General features: G+C 36.0%; 1 protein-coding gene across 2 annotated transcripts in view; it reads left to right on the top strand.

Annotated features, from left to right (window-relative positions):
* The window catches only part of LOC129001988 (trifunctional purine biosynthetic protein adenosine-3-like), a 43,602-nt gene extending 26,757 nt beyond the window's left edge, over positions 1 to 16,845 (top strand). For both annotated transcript variants that reach the window (XM_054429459.1, XM_054429458.1), the window contains exons 16-19: positions 4,005 to 4,144; positions 5,714 to 5,839; positions 12,771 to 13,028; positions 16,456 to 16,845. In XM_054429459.1, coding sequence (XP_054285434.1) covers positions 4,005 to 4,144; positions 5,714 to 5,839; positions 12,771 to 13,028; positions 16,456 to 16,641 — 710 coding nt within the window. In that variant the 3' untranslated portion in view covers positions 16,642 to 16,845. The remainder of the gene's footprint in view (positions 1 to 4,004; positions 4,145 to 5,713; positions 5,840 to 12,770; positions 13,029 to 16,455) is intronic.
* The last annotated feature ends 5,062 nt before the right edge of the window (positions 16,846 to 21,907 follow it).

Below are 21,907 nucleotides of genomic sequence, written 5' to 3'. Positions count from 1 at the left end.
GGTCTGGAACTTACTGGAATGTTATCTGTAACTTCAAGTTTCACCTCTAGATTTAATGCAGAACCAATTTTATCTGTGAATACATTTTGATACTTATTTATTAATTTGTTAACTTCCTGTCTCATATCAGAACAACCAATTAACATTTCATTTAATGATTCATTTTCTTCATTTAATGAATGGTTAAGCTTTATTATTTTTCCAGGCTTATATTTGAAGTAGCAAACATTATTCTCTAAATCAATTATTAGTCCTTTGTTTGACATAAATGGCATGCCTAAAATCATGTCATAGTTGTCATGTTTCATGACTAAAAATTCCTCCCTCCAAGTAAATGAACCAATCTTGATTTTAAATTTACATTTACCCAACACGTTTATTTCGCTATTGTTAGCAGCGAACATGGTACCTTTCCAATTTGTTAATGACTTTACAACCTTTAATTTATTAAGTTGCTTATATAGGTCATGTGTTATGAAGTTTTGGCTGGCTCCAGTATCCAATAAAGTATTTACAATTAAATTTTTATGTACATTGACTTGAATACAAGGTAGCTTATTATTTACATATACTTTCACTCGGTTATGTTTTACATTCCTGAATTTATTCCAATCCTTTATTATTTTTCTCAACTCAGTTTTATATTCAGGTGATTGATTTTCAGTATTAGATATCTTGGTGTCATCGGGAATACAAGTATTTAAGTTAGTATTACTCAATACTCCCTCATTTATGAGTTTTTTTTCTTCCTATAACATTGGCTAGCAATATGACCTGTTCTATTGCAATTAAAACATGTTTTAATCCTAGCATCATGATTAGAGCTTGAATAATATGGTCTAGCTTGATTTTGGTGAGGTTTAGAATGCTGATTACACTGAGGTGTGAAATTAGGTCTCAAGTTATTGCTGGTGGGTTGACAATATTGCTGAGGTGTGAAGTTGTGGACTTGAGTTTGGTTAGTAAACATGTTATCCCGTAAGTAATCATTGTATCCAATGTTGTTGAGGCTTATACATAATTGCTCTAGGTCACTGAATGTTTTAGGATTACTTTCAAAAATTATTTGATTCCTAATTTCTGGTCTCAATCCGTTCTTGATGAAACAAATAAGCTCAGGTTCAGATAACTTAGTTTTAAGGATCTGATTGCTTATCTTGACCTCGTTTATGTACAAAGATAACGGTTCATTTGGGTATTGGGGTCTGTATATTAATTCTTGCTTAAGTTTTTCTCTCAATGTTATTGGAATGAAAGTGTTGACAATATCTTCATGTACTTTATCCAAAGTTATTCCCTGTATTTTCCCTTGTAATATTTTTGTACTGAGGGGAGGTTGCGAATAGCTTGGCAAAATTTCATAAAGTTGGAAGTCTGTTAAATTGGTTTCAGATCTTATTTTAACCAAATTTCTTAAAAATGCGAGTAATGGGTTTATGTCAAGTCCATTTGTGATTGTTATATTATGTAAATAAGCTTCAGCTGGGTTAGATAATTTATTGAAAATACTTAGATTTGGATTTGTGTTTGGAGCTTGCTGTGAGTTTAACATAGCTACTTGAATTGATGGGTCTTGCACATTTACTGGAATCATTGGGTAAAAGTTTGGGTTAGCTTCAAGTGTAGTTTTAGCTTCATTAACTATTACTTGATTTTGTTTAATGGGAGTGGAGCTTTCATTGGATGTTGTCATTACATTTACATCTAAATCTGATTTAGCATTTATTTCCTCTTCTTCTAATAATGATTTATTTAGATTTTCTTGATAGATTTCTAAATCCTGATCAGATATTTTATTTTTAACTATTAAAAATTTCTCTGACAGATCTCTTATCTTTGATTCTAGCTGCTCTAGTGTGATAGCTAAACTTGGGATGACTTGACATTGTTTTAGGTTAGTGATTCTTAACTGTACATGACTTAACTTAGCCTTTATCTAAGGATATGCTGATTTTAATTGTTGGTTTCTGTCAAGTACGCAAACTTTTTAACAAAGCCAAACTGTAAGGATATACTGATTTAAACTGCTGGTTTCTGTCAAGAACGCCAACTTTTTCTTTTTAACAAAGCCAAACTGTAAGGATATGCTGATTAAACTGTTGGTTTCTGTCAAGTATGCCAACTTTTTTAACCAAGCCAATCTGTAAGTATATATGTTATTGTAATTTTTAAATGTAAAGCAGCTTTTATATCACATCAACTATCACAGTGGCAAACTCTTAAGGGAGAAAGTAGAACTGTAGACCTTTATAAACTAGTAAGTGGCTAATTCAACTATGATCTTTTTCAATAAAAATTGGCTTCAGGTGGTCTATATTTAGGGAAGACTTATTTATAATTAAGAAGTTAACGACCATACAACTTAGACCAGCACTTAAAAGTATACAGTTGTACCGCAAGCCTTGAACCAAGTGCTTGCATTTGATGGTAAAATGATTAATTGCATAGTTTGCACTTTTTGTTCAAACACTTGATGATATAGGGTAATTTATAAGATGTTTAAGATAGCAGTAGTATTGCTTCCCCATGTATCACTTTGCCCAATTATATGCCAATTTTGGAACAAACAGTACTTTACTATTTAATTTTGCCTTGTCTAGCCTTTTTTAAATATTAAATTTTATTTTCTTCTTCAGATATTCATAGGCTATACTACAATTGGTTAAATGGTGAGAAATCAATGATCTTCATAGTAATATACATGACATTTAATTAAATCAAAATTCTTCCCTTCTAAGTACATTACTTCTTGTAACTAATTACTTCTAATATAAATGAGAACAGTCTTACTTTAGTCAGTAGACTTGCAAATATAGCACCGGAATGGTACCCCAGGGCTCGGATTCGAGTTGTCAAATTGGTAGCCACAGCACACTTGAAACTCGTTCTGGAAATATGTCCAGAAAATACTAGTAAAAGGTAATCATTATTTTAATATTAGAGCATTTTAAAATATATTCATACCTTTCACAGCATGTGATTTCCTGACCAAAACAATCATGAATAGTACTGTGACAATTGTTACTTTACATTTTAATTTAACAGTTTCTCAAGGTGAAGTTATATAAAATCATCACATAATTATTAATTCAAACATATTAACATTAATTAGCATAGCTTGAATAATATTTAATTAATTTTCAATATTTGTGAAACATGTGCTTTTTATACAATCTGTAACAGGAAATTGACTTTGTATTTACATTATAATATTACACTTTGTGATCACTTGCAAAAATATGAATTCATTATTTATGACCATATAAGAGTCTTGATACCTGAAATACAATACATTATACATTTGTTCAACTTAATATTATAATTAAATAATTTGTAACTTACATGACAACGAGTGTGTGTTTGCTATGGGGCCCAGACATGAACTAGAACTGAACTAATGACTTTACCATGAATCTCATCTTTGACCAAGGATGATAACAGCTGATTTGCAGGATAGCCAACAGGTTAGAGTGATTTGCTCTTCTTAACCAAACAACAAATTATATCATATACTGTATTTTATCCTAAGTGCTCATTTAATTTACTTTGTTTTAAAATGATGAAAATTAAAATATTTACATAGTAGTACACAGTAGAGAGTAGATTAATACAATTGGGGGTGTTCGGATAGCTGTTTTTTCCGCATAATTGGTCATTGTCAGTAAAAATGACTAAAATGAGATACTGTACATTATTTCAACTTTGATTGATTACATTTAAATACATTTTTTCATGTTTACATGTATTTTTTCTAGTTTTGATTGTCTCCTGTGTTTGTAGCAATATTTTTGGATTTGATATTTCATCAGCATTTGAATAGAATAAACCCGATCACAATTTCTTGTTAAGACCAACATTCATAATAAGAATAATACCAAGAATAATAGACAGTACACACTCTACTGTACTAATGTCTATTATATTGTTGGAGGGTTTTATACTTATGCATTCTGTGTATCAAGAACATGTTCAGAGCTCTTATTTACAGTTAAATGGAATTCCAGGTGATCCAGCCGTTGTTGTGGGGAATGTAGCAGCTGCCTTTGAATCCACTATGAAGCCTTTTGTTGCTCCTTTGGTCAGTCGATTGTCCTCTCGCAAACGTGTTGGAATCCTTATCTCTGGCAGTGGCACTAATTTGCAGGTATTTTCCTTTATTTCTAGCTAAGCATCAAATACTGTATAAATTAGGCATGAGTTATACCTTATTTTGTAGTTATAAAATAAGTTTTTAAATTGATTAATTTGTTTTGAAAATAATGATTGTAAGGTTGTGGTTCGTTAGAATAAAAGCATAGCAGCTAGTTTACCATGGAAATTAGACCATCAAGGTCCACAGTAGGGATGAGCATCGATAGGTCAACCATCGATCTACCGATAACAGCGTTGTGAAAACATCGATGTTAATTGATGTTTTAGTTTTTCGTCTGCTACATTTACTGCCTCACCTAATTAACATATTAGCATACTCATTACTCTATTCACATTGACACACTCTCTTGTGTTGGTTAGCCTATGCTACAAGCTATAATTTCTAAATTGGCAGTTTCTCTGTCACATTTGCTAGGCAAAATATCGGTATTAATTTATTGTGCTTGAGAGCAGGAGTGCTACCACTGAAATTTATTACAAATATTAATTGATTTTTAGGTAGCATTTAGAACAAGGATCTCACAAAAGTGTAGATAGTTAGTTATCTCACTCTACACCTGTCTAAGTCTAGTCCAGTTTGCGATATTTTTGGATTCAATATTTCATCAGGCTTTGAATAGAATAAATACAATTTTAAAATTTCTTGTTAAGACCAACATTTACATTTTCATCAAAACTAATATCAGGCCTTCAATTCAGTTATAGAAAACATTGATATTTGAATACTTGGCCAAAAACATTGATGATCGACAAAAATATGGATGTAACAAAAACATCGGTAACATCGATAGAAAAACGTCGATGTTTTGAAAACATTGACTATTGATGCTCATCCCTAGTCCACAGTTAGCCCTAAAAGTCTGAACATTCCAATCAACAAGCAAAGTTTCCTCAAAATCAAAATCATTTACTATTTCAATTGAAATAGATGAACACCTGCTGCCGGCCTCAAGCAAATATTTACAACCTTCAACAAACTCCCTAATCCACTTTTTCCGCCCTAGTGTACATTTTCTACCTCTAAACACTTTTCTGCATACACATCTGTCAAGTGGCAACAGGGATCCATCAACAGGGATTGACCCCCTTTCTACAAGGAACATAATTCATTACAGAGTGTCATTCAAACTTGGGTGGGAGATGCATAAATTTTATTTCACAACATTTTTAACACTATGATGAGACTAGTCATTTGATAGATGTGGGAACAGGCTAGGATAGTAGTGGATGAAGTAAGGAACTTGAGCTGGTATTATAAGGTCAACATTAACAATATCATTTTTTGCAAATGCCTACTTTATCCAACAGAACTTGTAAATAGTTATAGTAAATATGTGTAAAACAGCATATACTTTTTGGGTAAAAAAAGCCAGCATACAGACTGAAGTGAAAGGTAAAACTCACACCACAGATATACATAGATACTTTATTAGCCAAGATTTCAAAAGTATATCATCAAGCTAAAAACAATACATTAAAAACAAACATCTAGAGCACACAGACTATACTCTAGTTTTAGTACCCATTCAGTTTTTTTTTTTCACACAGTTTTGTTTTACAGTCGCTGATAGACGCCACCTCGGGGCTAGGCAGTGTGGCCATGGGGGCAGAGATTGTACTGGTGATATCCAACAAGGAAGGAGTACAAGGACTGGAGAGAGCTGTCAGAGCTGGCATTCCGACTCAGGTAACAAATAAACAAAATTACAAATGATTGACTATCTTAATCAAATAAATCATTCTTTATACATTATAGACAAAGAATATGTTGTTCAGTAAGCTTGAACATTTTAGTTATCCTCTTTGTTTTACTTAAATATCTTTTCTCAGCCAACATTTGTTTGTACTCATATTAAATATTCCCTATTCCCTAATATATTGTTAACATTATGTTGAATCTAAATGTAAATAAAACTGTTGTGTAAAATACGAGAAAATAGGTCCTAATAGATGTTGGATAAAATTGAATATTAATAAAAGGCTACTAAATTTTAGATTTTTGAAATTAGTATCTCATTAAATGCAAAGCAATAATAAAGTTATACAGACACAGACCTTAGTGAAGCTGTAGCAACGTTTTTGTTTGGAGTACCCAACCTGACCTGTAGTACTGGGCAATTGTGGCGTTGACGAGTCCATGTCCATATTGAAATTGAAATACTATTGCACTATTTCACAAATAATAATTTCCCGTGCAATAAACAAAACGTTTTCTTCTTAAAAAACAAATGAAATAGGTGTCACTTCTACTTAGCCTACTGTACAGACTGATTAAAATATTAAAAATTGTAATTCAGAGTTGTGGAATGATGAAAAAACGGTGCAGGCGAATAGACGATAGATGTATTACTCAGCGGTGGACGACAGCATACTGTGTCGTTTGGAAATTTAAAAATAAGGAATTATCTGAATTAAAATCATAAAACTTAAATATATCCAACAAAAACAGTGTCTTTCTCTTGTAACCATTAACACTCGAAGTGTCAATTGCCATAATCACGGCGGCGTTGCAGGCTTTCTGTTTTGTCCTATAAAATCCCAGATGAATTTTGTACTATCGAAAGATCCCAGTAACAATGCATAACAATGTATTCAGCAGGTTCTGGGCTTCATGACAACCAATAAAGATGGCCGTTTTGCAAACTATTTCTTTTGCCCTGTGTTTGTTTGTTTTTCTGCTTGTTTGTTTTCATCTATGGTTGTCATGGCTACATCGTTTCGGTGTTAATATCTTTGTTTTTATAAAGTTAAGTAGTAATTTTTCAAATAAACTGTAACGGTCAAAATTTACCGAGATCAGAAAACGAGCGTTCGTACGAATTCAAATGGCCCGCGCAGAGTCATTAGTTCACCGAGCGGCCACGCACTGCGCTAGCGTCGCGACTCCTATAAAAGCCGCGCAGGACACGGGCCAGTCGGACTTGATTGCTGGGCGAATAGCTAGCAACATCTCCCTGGTAGGGCGAGGGCGGAATAGCCCGGTAATAACCAGTGGTGGAATAACCCTGGAAGCGTCGAATACTAGGGTTAGGCTGAGGGCGGAATAGCTCTCGGGCCCGCGGATATAACGAGACGATAGGTCGAGGGCGGAATAGCCCGGTAAATAAGCCAGTGGTGAAATAACCCTGGTAGCGTCGAATACTAGGTGTTAGGCCGAGGGCGGAATAGCTCTCGGATCCGCGCATATACATCGCGAAACCGTAGGTCGAGGGCGGAATAGCCCGGTAATTAGCCAGTGGTGAAATAACTCTGGTGTCGTCGAATAGTAGGTGTTAGGCCAGGGCGAAATAGCTCGGTGGACCCGCGACAATCGAATCGGTTAATTGTAAGTATAATTGGTTTTAATTCCAAAAGTGAAACACGGTATATCCATTAAGTAGAGGTTTTATTTTATTTTCGAAGTTAAGATTTTAGTTAATTACGACCAGTGTTTCACTCCCGGAATTAACACCTAATTACTAATTTGTTTAAATTAAGGCCTAACCCGGGCAGTGATGAATGTGTCATTTACTGAAAGCTGATGCTTTAACGACCATATCTGAGCCCATATTTTAAAAACTAATACTATTATTATTACCACTAACCCTGGACTAACTCAATTAGATTAGCTATCCGAGGCCGACAGTACAATTTTGTCCCAGGACGAAATTGCACCGTCACAAATGGCGCTGCGAACAGGGACTTGGTAATTATATAGTTATCGATCGTTAATTCTTGCCATTTTTGGCTGGCGCCCGAACGATTTGTTTTTCAGTGAGAAAGTACGGTAAATATCGAAAAATGCGAGTTTTACAATTGTTCTTAAACATTTGGTCTTATCTTCTCTGGCCCGTATACTACGTAGTTACTCCGAGTAAAACTACTGCGGAAAAAACTCTCAGGACTACGTCGAGCACCACGAGTAGTGCTACAAGTACGGGTGCAATATCGAAAACGGCCAAATCGATCGAAACAACTAGTACTTCGACGATTACTACTACTACGAGTACTGGGGCGATATCGGAATCGACCAAACCGATCGAAACGACTGGTACTTCGACGATTACTGCTACTACAAGTACTGGCGCGATATCTAAAACGACTACGAGCGAGGTTAATAAAATTAAAGAGATTTTAGGAATGCCAGAAAATGTACCGTTCGAGGAATTGTGTATATCAATTTCAAATTTAACACGACGATCGAATACTTACGATACTAACGAGCCAACACAGCCGATGCGAGGAACGGGCGGATTAACTTACAGCTCGTTGCCTATTATGAGTACGCAAACAGTTACATCAAATAGGCCTACTGTTAGCGAAATGCGACATTTGACGGACGAATATAATACTACGCCATCAGTTTGTAGTATTGTTAGAAAATGGAATGTGAAGTTCGACGGACATAAAGATCCCATATCATTCCTTGAACGACTTGACGAGTTAATCGAAGCATACGGGATTAACGATGACGAGATACTTAAAGCACTTCCCGAATTGCTTACAGGTACTGCACTTTTGTGGTACAGAAATGGGAAAGATTTCTGGCCAACATTCGCGACGTTTAGAGATAGTTTCGCGCTACAATTTCTGCCACAGGGTTATCAACGAAACCTTGATGATGAGATAATGCGGCGAACACAGGGTGAAAAGGAGCTTTTTAGGGACTTTGTAGTTGCGATAACGACGTTAATGAGAAGGAAAGGCGGGCTTTTGTTACAACAGAAACTCGACATTATTTTTACTAATATGCGACCGGACTATAAGTTAACGATGAGGAGAGGAGAAATATTCTCTCTTGAGGACATGATTACACAGGCGACGCATGTTGAAAGTTATATGCGTGACAAAGCGTTATATCGTCCGCCACCGCCGCCGTCGATGGCACTGGTACCGGAAACAGCTTATCAGCCACGAAAGCAAATAGAAAAACATTTTGCACAATCCGTCGTTAATGTATCAGAAATAAATACACACGAACGCGAGAATGAAGGAATGCGTGACGATGTAAATAAATCATTACATCAATTACAGAATAAAGCTTCTCATCGAAAATACGATTTTAACCAGCGGTGGAATAACCGCATGGTTAATCAAAATAGCGATAACTACAATACACGTAGACCGAATGCCGCGCATACCGCAAATATCGCGAGTATAGGAGAATGTAGGCAGGTGAAACAAACTGCACGACGACCGATCACATGCTGGAATTGCGATAAAATAGGGCATTTATACCGAGATTGCCGACGCCCAAAAGTTTTAAAATGTTTTAACTGTAAAACCGTGGGTATTAAAACAGTCAATTGTAGGTGCAATCTGGGAAACGAGACTCGGACTCTGGTGGTAGGAGCTCATACCCAGGTCACACAAAAACCCTCTAGTTGGAACGACTGGTTGGAGCGTATTGAAATATTTCCGAAGGGTTTTGGGTCAGTCAAAGACCCCACGGACAATCGGCCGTACGTTGCGATTTCTATTTATGGGAAAAACTATTTGGCTCTTTTGGATTCTGGGGCAGCTGTGAGCCTGATTAGTTCCAAAGTGGCGAAACACTTGGTAAGTTGTGAAATTAGGCCTAAGCCAGTTTCTATTGAGACTCGATTTGCGGACGGTACTAGAGCAAAACAAACTGAGCTTTTTGAGTTTGAGGCTACGATTGACGATAGGAAAAACGTTTTAAGTGCAGTCCATCTACCTTCGCTGACTAGCGATGTTGTTTTGGGAGTAGATATGCTACATAAACTAGACTTGATCACGTACAACGTTAAAACTTGTCATTTGAAACAAGATGACGAATTTCAGGTCATGAATCGTAAAGAGACTGATAACAGAGTTGCCGATGCGTTGTCACAAAACCCCATTAAGCAGCTACCGGCTGAAGATGTACGAGCCACAATTTGTCCCGTAGTCGCGCGTTTCGAGCCATCGCTACAAACCTCATCAAAGGTTATCGAGCAAACGAACCCAGATCGTCAGTATCTTACTTCGTTTGCAAAAGTAATTAAATATCCGTCCTCATACGAAAAATATACTTCGGAATCAGGAGAGCCAGAGCGTGAGGCAAAACATGCCAAACGGATACGGCGTTGTACGAAATTGTACGATAACACCCAAAAGAACCTCCGAACTGCCTTCAATAGACAGGCTAACCTACGGAGAAGGGATGTGCAGTACAATGTTGGTCAGTCCGTTCTAAAGCGAACTCACGTGCTCTCGTCAAAAACCGAAGCTATTACGAGTCGATTGGTGCCGAAATATGAAGGACCCTGTTATTTTCATAGGTCGGTACAAAGTAAACCCCCCGAATGGAAATAGAAAAAAAAGTTTTAACATCAAAAGAATATTGTTTTATTTTATACGAGAGTTTTCCTTTCAGTTATGCGAAACGATAGCACCCATTATTGATTTCTCTGGAGTGAGAGAATTTTTTTTTCGTGCGTTTTTTTTTTCTCACCCCGAACTAAAGAGGGGGTGTAACGGTCAAAATTTACCGAGATCAGAAAACGAGCGTTCGTACGAATTCAAATGGCCCGCGCAGAGTCATTAGTTCACCGAGCGGCCACGCACTGCGCTAGCGTCGCGACTCCTATAAAAGCCACGCAGGACACGGGCCAGTCGGACTTGATTGCTGGGCGAATAGCTAGCAACATCTCCCTGGTAGGGCGAGGGCGGAATAGCCCGGTAATAACCAGTGGTGGAATAACCCTGGAAGCGTCGAATACTAGGGTTAGGCTGAGGGCGGAATAGCTCTCGGGCCCGCGGATATAACGAGACGATAGGTCGAGGGCGGAATAGCCCGGTAAATAAGCCAGTGGTGAAATAACCCTGGTAGCGTCGAATACTAGGTGTTAGGCCGAGGGCGGAATAGCTCTCGGATCCGCGCATATACATCGCGAAACCGTAGGTCGAGGGCGGAATAGCCCGGTAATTAGCCAGTGGTGAAATAACTCTGGTGTCGTCGAATAGTAGGTGTTAGGCCAGGGCGAAATAGCTCGGTGGACCCGCGACAATCGAATCGGTTAATTGTAAGTATAATTGGTTTTAATTCCAAAAGTGAAACACGGTATATCCATTAAGTAGAGGTTTTATTTTATTTTCGAAGTTAAGATTTTAGTTAATTACGACCAGTGTTTCACTCCCGGAATTAACACCTAATTACTAATTTGTTTAAATTAAGGCCTAACCCGGGCAGTGATGAATGTGTCATTTACTGAAAGCTGATGCTTTAACGACCATATCTGAGCCCATATTTTAAAAACTAATACTATTATTATTACCACTAACCCTGGACTAACTCAATTAGATTAGCTATCCGAGGCCGACAGTACAATTTTGTCCCAGGACGAAATTGCACCGTCACAAAACATATGTTTTCTTTTTCCTCATTTAATTTAGAATAAAATGTATGGAATATTGAATAGCCTATATATAATAAATGAGCCTGGATATTGAATATCAGTCCTTGTACTCCACTCCCACATCCCTTATTATACATACACCCCTATATCACACCCCTTTGCCCTAGCTATATTTAATTATTCTTCTTACAACCTTTCAAGCTATAAAACAAGATTGTTTTATAATCGAGTCCCGAAATAACTGTTGTTCTTGTAATCACAGTCACAAGATTGTTTTTTTGTCCTTGTTTTTACCAATTAATTTCCTCATGTTTCTGCCCACTCTCATAGATAATCAAACTTTCTTTGATTTTTAATACAATTTATCTTTCTCCTATTTCCCTCTTTCTTCTAATTCGTCCAACATAGCTTACCAGGGCTATTGCACGTTCAAACTTAAAAAAATCTACTCATGCAAAAATTGTTTGAAAAATCCTGAAATCAATAAAAGATTTAGAAAGCCTTTTCCCACCCCTTCTCTCTGTGACACAAATCAAGACTTAAACCAACTTCTTAAACAAGTTAAACCTTAGAAACAAAACCTATGAATAGAACATGTAAACAGCCTTGGAACCTTTGCCAGAAGACTTGGATTTGGAAATTGTTAGTGATACTGAGCACAAACTATGACTGCTGTTCATCAAAGCAAAATCTCACATGAAGTTTTACTCTAACAGTCATTTTTCTAAATTTACTAATTTTGTTAGTAAATAACGCAAAAAGCATACAAGATATTGAACAATAGTAAATTACAAAATTGCTGGCAATTTAATAAGCTTTCATTTTGTGTATTACCATAATTTCGCTTGGACGCATAGTTTCCGAGATTTCAGCAAAAACCGAAATATGGTACCTTCAAGCACCCTCATCCCCCACAGAAAAGGGCTAGAGGCGGAGACTTTTGGTATGTTTACCTACTGACTTTACTTAACAAAGTTTAGAGTCAGAAATTGTGTTCCAAACATTTCCCTCTAAACCCTTTTTTGAGCATTCCTTGCCTGAACTAACGATGCTATCTAACAACAAGTCAATGTTAGATAGGTAGTAACTAGACCAAGACTTGAACCATTCTGTTGAGAAAAAAGTTAAAGAATGGCAAAGTCGTAGAATCACTAATAATAATGAAAATAATTTAAAGAAACATTAGTATACCGAACTACTTTTTAAATCTACTCCAGTATCAAAACTCATTTTAATTCTAATGTAGAGACCATATTCTTAGAGCGGTTTTGTATTCAGGTTATCAAGCACACAGACTTTGCCAGTCGGGCGGAGTTTGACGCAGCTCTGCACGCCAGTCTACAGCGAGCGGAAGTGGAGATTGTATGCTTGGCAGGGTTCATGCGAGTGTTGACCGGAGCCTTCGTACAGGCTTGGCGAGGCAGGTTACTAAATATTCACCCGTCACTGCTGCCTGCGTTCAAAGGCACACATGCTCACCGCCAGGCACTAGCTGCGGGGGTCAGAGTCACTGGGTGTACTGTGCATTTTGTTGAGGTTAGTGGTGTACCCTATTTCTAGATGTATAAGATTAAATTTGTGAGATTCATACTTAATATATCAGTAAAGGTAAATTCACAGTTGACTACAAGGCTGTAAAACATCCCCATTTATGAACAAAAGGGTTGCACTGTTGGGATTTGTCTAATGGAAGGTGTCATTTTCATTTGCTTTATTTGATTTTCATTAATTGGTTGTGACTAATGTCACTGCACATTTTTTATGTTTACTCTATAACGTCCACAAAATAACTGAAGTTAACTGGAAGTACGCAGACCAAGACTGGTGATCCCATACATGGTCTGACACGGTCGGTTGTGTTGGCCAAGTCCGTCTGGAATCCTTAACCGACCGCGGACATGTCCGACTGTCTGCGGACCCAGTCTGTTTTACCGACACACGGTCTGACACGGTCGGAGTCGGATGAGTCGGCAGACATCTCGGACCATGTATGGTGGGCTTAAGTATAACATGAGAATTTGGAATTAACAGATTTTTAAACATGTTCTCTGTAACTTTTATGTTTTATGCTTCAGTGTACCGTTACTAAATTATTATTTTTCTAAAGTTGAATGAAATGGTTTAAAAAATTGAAAATTTTATGTTTTGAGGGTCAAAACAGGAAAACCCTATTTTTACCCCATAAAAACTGTTAAAAAACCCCGTTCCCATAGTCCGATCAAGCTCATTCAAATAAATGTGTGTTTATCCTGTTTGTATCAAATTTCATTGAAATCATATGAATTTTACTTAAGTTATCGTGCTAATGGACTCCTGTGGATGATTGGCTGAATGGCTGATTGTCAGATTTTAATGGTAAGATTTTAGTACAACTATCCACCACTGTGACGTAGTGTTGCGCTACAGCATGGCCTGTTTTTCTAGTTGGGCCTTGTTCTACATAAGCATAATAAACCATTTTCAAGTGATTCATCTATGTTAATTAATACCCAGAAATTTATGGGACGTAGCCAATTTAAGGGATTCAATCACCATTGATCCTGACGGAAAATTGTATTGTTTGTGTTTTTTTTCAAGATTAAGTTTTAATCCATTGTTCAAGAACCAACCCTCCATGTCATCACATTTTCAAGAGAAGATAGCATTTCAGAAGTGTTATTATTTATTATCAAGGCTGTAGTATCATCTGCAAAAATAATTGGTTCCTGATCAATAGCTTTAGGGAGGTCATTAATGTAAATTAGAAAGAATAGAGAACCCAAGACGGGACCTTGGGGCACACCTGCCGATAGGTTTTTCCATGGTGAATAGTACTTTATCTTATCCAGTGTGATTACAGTTCTGTGTTTTCTATTAGATAGTTAAGAACACAATAGAGAGTGACAACTTCCCCTAATCCCATAATCACTTAGCACTGAGCTGAAGGACTGAGTGATCAACACAGTCAAAAGCCTTGGACAGGTCACAGAAAACACCAGCTGCAGCCTAAGACCCGTCCAAAGTCTGGGTAACCTCATTTATAAACTGTGCGAGTGCAGAACCCGTGCTTGAATTTTTCCTGAACCCAAATTGTTTGTTATAAATAAAATAGATGATTGCTTTCAAAATAACTAACCAATCTTAAATGTATGACTTTCTCAAATATTTTAGAAAAATTACTCAAGACAGATTTTTGTTGGATGAGAAAGAACCCAATACATAAAAAGATTATACTTAACTCTAGCCAACGCTGGAAAATCACAAAAGAAAAACCACACTCAGAGAACTAGTATTCCAAACAAGATAACCTGAAAGAAAACAACTACCGGTAGTAGATGCTATGTAGGTACTTTCTCATCTGAGGAAATCAGATTCCAAATTCCGAAACTTACTTACTTACTCTTACTCTTACTCCTGTGGCCATTGGAAACCTAGGTGGTTTTTGGCCTCGCCAACCATGTGCCTCCAAGCTCTTCTATCCTCTGCCAGCTCCAAGTCTGCTCCCATTCCTCTCAAGTCCTTCGTTACCTCATCAACCCATCGCATTCTTGGTCTACCTAATGGTCTCCTTCCTTCTGGTATACCTCTGAGTACTATCTTTACCATCTCTCTCTCACTTCTACGGTTAATATGGCCCATCCATCTCAACCTCCTACTCTTAACTATTCCCACAATATTTGGTTCACCATATAATTCTCTTAACTCTCTATTTTTCCTTATCCTCCATGCATTTCCTTCTTTTACTGGTCCAAAAATTCTTCTCAAAATTTTGTTTTCAAAAGTAATAAGGCGCTTCTGGGATTTTTTGGTAAAAGACCAAATTTCTGACCCGTATAGCAATACAGGTTGCACTATAGTTTTATACATTCTTATTTTAGTGGTTTTTGATAGCAGTTTGCTTTTGAATAATTTTATTAAACTCCAGTATGATCTTTCTGCTGCTGTTTGTCTGCTCTGAATTTCTATTTCTTCTCTATTATTGTTTGTGATCATCACTCCCAAATACTTAAAAATACTAGTTTTCTGGAACCTATAGTTTAATACTTCTAAGTGGTCTTCCTCGTCATCTTGCCTACTTATTTTCATGTAGTTGGTTTTGTTTTCATTTATTTGTAAACCAACTTTTCTTGCTTCTTTAATTAGTACTTCTGTTAGCACTTTGAGATTATTTTTGTTTTCAGCTACAATGGCTACATCATCTGCGAATGCTAGAAGGTTTATTTTATCAGTAAGTCTTGCCCCTCCTTCACTATTTCTTGTTTTCTTGAGAGCCTCTTCTAGTGCTATATTGAATAATAATGGCGATAGACCATCACCTTGTCTCACTCCGGTATTTATATTAAATGTATCTGTATATTCTTTCCCTATTTTTACTTTCCCTTTGGATTCGTTTAAACACATTTTTGCCAACTGAATTATTTTATTAGGTAATCCATACTTTTTCATCATCTTCCACAGTTTATGTCTGTTAATTGAGTCGTAAGCTTTGCTAAAATCAACAAATATTACATATATATCTTTGTTGTATTCCCAATACTTTGAGATTATTTGTTTTAGAATAAATATTTGGTCTGTTGTTGATCTCCCTTTCATAAAACCTGCTTGATGGTCTCCTACTATTTCTTCTACATGGCATTTGAGTCTGTTTAAGATAAGTTTAGATAGTATTTTGTATGTTGTATTTATAAGGGATATACCTCTATAATTTTTGCATTCTAGTTTGTCCCCTTTTTTGTGCAGTGGGACTATTACTGCTTCAGTCCACTCTTTTGGCATTTTGTCGCTTTTCCATACTTGTAGAATAAGTTTGTGTAGATGGATGAAAAGTTCTTCGGTTCCATTTTTCATTAATTCTATTCATTAATAAATTACGAAACACTGTACAAAAACTTCTTGTCCACTAAATGAACTAACCCCCTTACCAATTAAAAACCCTTGCCCTCGTTATCATTGAAATGGAGCCTTAGACTTAAAATGTTGACAGGAGGACATAGACTCTGGAGCTATCATCGCCCAGAGAGCAGTGAACATAGAGGCTGGTGACACAGAGGATACTCTGAGTGAGAGAGTCAAGCTGGCTGAACATGAGATATTCCCTGAGGCTCTGAGACTGCTAGCTACTGGACGCATCACCCTAGACCTCCATACCAACAAGATCATCTGGAATTGATCATTGCAATACAACTGTACTAGGGTCTGTCTCTGTTAGAATAGTATTTCCCATCACTGGGGCCTAGAGTGACTCAAGCTTAGTGACCAAGAAAATGATCAAGGGTCGAAAAGACTAATTAGGTACCCAAACTATATTTTTTTGTACTGCACCATTCTTTTAGCTTAGCTACAAAATGAATATTTTGATTATTGGGGAAAACCATACGGCAAATAGCTATTTTCCAGACTATTAACCTAATGTACTATTAGCAGACTCTCTTAACTACATCTGATTTTGTTACACTTGTGCTAAATAGGACAACTACCTCAGATTGGCAACACACACATTAAAAACAGCTTTTTGCTGCAGTATGACAAAAAAGTTTTCTCGGCTTGGGGAGACTTGTCATTATGTCCAATTGGTGTAACTGGTACGCCTATTATTCTAAAACGTGAGTGGTAGTCTTAAGTTGTGTAATCTCTATTGAAGTATGCTCTCTAATTTGTGAATAAGCACTGACTACTCATTTGTTTTTGTGTAAATTATAATACACTAAGATATTCTGAATACTCTAAAATATTCGGTAACTCATTTCATTTACGTAATGCAATACTAACTAAAAATAGTTAACTACACTTGCCAGTTGTTAACGATTACTTATGTTTTTAGTAAAAAGCATTTAGCTTGGATTAAATAAATATATAGGATGGAGAGGACACAGCTAACTCACCTGATGAAAGGTTGCAGACGAGTCAAAGAACACATAAAACACACACATAATAATACTTGATATTTCGCCTCTTTCAGAGGCTTCTTCAAAAGTAGGCCTAGATGGCAGTTGCAAGAACAACAGTTTGTTACTGTTGCAACTGTATATATGTTTGTAACTGTTGTTCTTGCAACTGCCATCTAGGCCTACTTCCTAGAAGCCTCTGAAAGAGGCTAAATATCAAGTATTATTATGTGTGTGTTTTATGTGTTCTTTGACTCGTCTGCAACCTTTCATCAGGTGAGTTAGCTGTGTCCTCTCCATCCTATATATTTCTTCTCATCCTTAATAGTCTTCCATTGCATGTCCCAGCAGCTCAAGGACACAACAAACTGGCCTCTTGTTAATTACATACTTAAGATTCACCAGTGTTGGGGGTTTAATTGCCAGTGCAGACTGAGATTTAAGAACACCCCAAAGGAAAAATCAAACATATATAACCGATGCCTGAAATAACCCTTCCCAGTTCCATGGTACACACCACAGCCAATGAATTAAAGTCAACCCAACTGAGAATTGTATTTCAGCTGGGAACGATATAATGGCGTCCAAGTTGAAAGTGAACTCAAAAAAGTGGCTGCAATGTGTGATGTGATCATGCAGTGATCCACGACTACTAAAATGGCATCACATACAACAATGTGTAACACCTCCTCCTCGTAACAATTACTTTTGTCTGTTTACTAACCATTTAAAAAAACATCCAGTTGCTGTTGGCATTGCTGTTGGTCACGTTGCAAATGAGGAGCTTAACCATGTCATATTGTGTGACTTGTGATATTTATTTGCTCAATGATATATGCTACTTCTTTTCTTTTGACTATTGTATCGAATGCATTCCATTCTTCTTTTTCCTCTTTGTCACATTCCAGTGAGATAAGTTTATCAATGCTGAGATATAGCATCACCCAAGGGCGGTCCAAGCCTAACATTTTGCAGGTGCACAGGGTTAGAGGTTAATGGTTTGGGGGCATGGAATATATGCTGCAAACTTACCATGGGGTCAGAGGCTACTCCCACTAAGAAAATTTAAAATTTTAGTGAGATACACATGTCTCGGCCATTTTTTCATGAACATTTCATGTTGAAGCTAAGTTTGTTCCTCTATTTTCTCATATTTTGGTCTTGATTATAAGTATTTTGATACTATTTCCAGTTGTAGTAAAGTAAAATAATAAAAGCAAGTAAGAATGTAAACAATTATATTATTTTTAATTTAACTATCTTGAGTGGATAAAAACACATGAAAAATCAGACTATTATTTACAGGATCAATTGCCTGAATAATTTACAAAATCTCATTTCATTCACAGCACCATAAAGTCCAATGAAACCTAATTACTATATACCTCGATTCACGGAGTAACAAGTCATGGGGAACACTTATTCTACTCTCGTAACAAGGTTTCTAAATATGTGTAACACCTTATACTCATTAATACAACTTATCAAACCATTATATTTTTAGAATAATTTTAAATTTCAAAAAATATTCTTCAAACTATTTATTTAGATTTTTGGGAGGGCAAGCGAACACTGGCATCGATCCATGCCTTCTATGAGCCTCAAAAATGATTCAACATTTAATTCTGACCCTAGTGAAGCCAATGTATTTACTTCAGTCATCTTGTGTTGTAGTTAGACGACTGGTGACTGCAACAAGTGTATACAATGAGATTGGATTGACAATTTGTAAAACGGTACAAGTTAAAGTTTTCTTTAAATTTACAATAACTTATCTGAGGAAACTATGTATTTTGCAAAGAAGCTTATTATTCTATACGATATGTTAGGGGGTCATGACCCCTCCTGGGACCGCCTTTGGTGGTATCATCCTTTTCATTGTCTAAAGTAATGCTTTTGATTGCATGAGTAGAACTATTGAAAAAAATCAAATTTAAGTTCTGAGTTATTATATATAAGTTGTGCAACTAAGTTATATGTGTTTTACAATGATGTATGATTTTTATTGTATTGTTCTTGTTAAGCCAATCATTCCTAAGGAATTTGTATACTGTATGAAACCTTATCTGTACAAGAGTAATTCTTGCATTTGTAAATTGAAACTATACACTTGATACAAACAGTCTCTGATTTTGTATGGTTTTATATTTGTTATAAAATATTGTTTACTGATGTGTTGTTTGTTTCTTATTGCTATGTCCCTTGTGTATGGTTATAAAGTAGGCCTATTTAACTTGGTTTCTTCACCTGTTGGTAGTAAAAAAATTAAGAACACATTTTTTTTTTAATTATATTATTCTAAAAAAGTAAACACTTCTAGTCTTAACCAATGAATACAAACCCTTTAAGAAGCTAAATACTTATAGAGAATAGTCAGACTGGAATTTTGCCACCGAAATGAGCTTCGTGCAGCTGCGCTACTCTATCCTTCTCTCTCTCTAAGCTGATTCTTTGTCTCACTCTCTCTCATTTAGTCAGCTGACTTGGCCGCGCACTCCCGATAGTCTACCCAGCGGCTACCGCGGGAATTATCCAACATTCAAATATTTCCAGACTGAATTTTTAACAAAGGCATTGCGCTTCTTAAAAGGTTTGTATTCATTGTCTTAACTCAGTTACTGAAAAAATGTTAAATTTTTTCTGTCACCTCTACTTTTTATTAGAACGTTTGTCTTTTCCTTTTCCTATATTAACTATGAATCATTAAAATAATATATTTTACCACTAGGGCTTACAGCAATTTTTTTCAACACAAGATCACAGAGTAAAACCAAATCTATCTATCTATATTATTAAATACGCTACATGAAACTTTGTAAACAATAAGGCCTTTTTGTTTTTGGATTTAACCCCACATACCTGGCCATTTTCCGTTATTTTATGGGGAAATCACCATTACAAATAAAAATTTCAAAAAAATTACAGAAACGCCTGGACAAAAAACCATGGATTAGTACGGTACCTACATACCAAATTTCATCAAAATCAGACTGCTGGGGTGGTCTGTAACTCACACACACAGACATCACTTGGAAAACTACTTTTTTGGGTTCAGGGGTTTCCAAAACGCACATAACACTCAAACTCAAAAATTTTGACAAAAACAGTACTTTCTCCATATGGAATAGAAAGTAAAAATAGCGGATCAAAAAATACAGGATGTTTTTAGAAGAATGCCGGGATTGTAAAAGGTATTTGCTTGGATACTATTCAATATCAAATTGAAGTTAAATAACTTCAGTGTGTAATGCGTGGTTCACAGAGATTATATCGATTGTAAACGAGCTATGACATAGTCGAATAAATCCGACAATTCTGCATCAGAAGCCCCAAAAAATCGATTGCCCGACAAAGTCAACACTTCACGATGTTATCTGTAAAAAATAGTCTTTCTTTGTGCCTAAAAAGATTCATTTAAGACATCAGATAAACCCGCCAATCACCCTAAGCGTACAAACTTAGCCAGAACTTCACCAAAAAAATTGATGAAAATTTGAATTTTATTAAATTATTCCGAACTGTATCAAAGTATGAGAAAAATCTTTGTTCTTTTCCCTTCAATTTGACGCTTAAATCCTTTAATTATTTATGTTGGTTTACCTTATGATTGCCAGGTTCTTGATGAATGTAGAAGTTTAAGCTCATGAACCTTGCAATCATAAAGTAAACCAATATAATTAATCATTTTGTTCTTGAAACTGGGAATACCACATAAATCCTTTAATTATCTTGAATAGTCCCCGAGCAACAATCGTTTAATATCCTGCCATTCTTTTATTAACACCTTGTATTTGGACTCATTTTATGTGTAATACTACACTAATCTTAGGCTGTTTCCCAAAATGAACTTTTTACTTTCTCCCCCTATACCATAGTATATGGACTATGGAGAAAGTTTTGTTTTCGTCAACATTTTCGAGTTTGAGTTTTGAGTGGATATATGTGTTTTGGGTCCCCCTGGACCCAAAAAAGTCGTTTTCGAAGTGATGTCTGTGTGGATGTGTACCGAGCTACAGACTACACCTGTGGTCCGATTTTGATGACATTTGGTATGTAGGTACTAATTCATGGTTTCTCCAGGCATTTTTTCATTTTTTGAAATTTTGATTTTTAATGGTGATTTTCCCATAAAATAACGGGAAAATTGAATTTTCTCACGGCCGAACGATTTTGATAAAAATTTAGTATGTTGTAGCCCTTTAAATTCTGAACAAAATGGTAGAACTCCTATTCATGTTAAAAATTACGGCTTAAAAGTTATTGTAAATTATGTAATTTTCGGTTCCCATAAAAAACCATAAAATAAAAAAAATAAAATTTTGGGAAAAAGCTTGTTATGGTCCTTGTAGTTTTAAACAAAATAGTGCAATCTCTCATAGCTGTAACCATTACAATTTATAAGTTATTGCAATTTCGTGATTTTTGCTTTTACCTAAAATATCTTGGTTACTGTTAATACTGTTCAATGAAATGGCGACCATACAAAGTAGGTATTTTAAGCCAAGTATGAATGGAGATGAGTGTAGGATGAGTGGCGCGATCTTGTAGTCT

The sequence above is a fragment of the Macrosteles quadrilineatus genome, unplaced genomic scaffold, assembly GCF_028750875.1.
Source record: "Macrosteles quadrilineatus isolate MER2022 unplaced genomic scaffold, UCM_ALF_1.0 Scaffold_9__3_contigs__length_116548681, whole genome shotgun sequence".
Lineage (NCBI taxonomy): Eukaryota > Metazoa > Arthropoda > Insecta > Hemiptera > Cicadellidae > Macrosteles > Macrosteles quadrilineatus.
The sequence above is the reverse complement of the archived record's forward strand: the minus strand, read 5'-3'. Positions and strand labels throughout refer to the sequence as shown.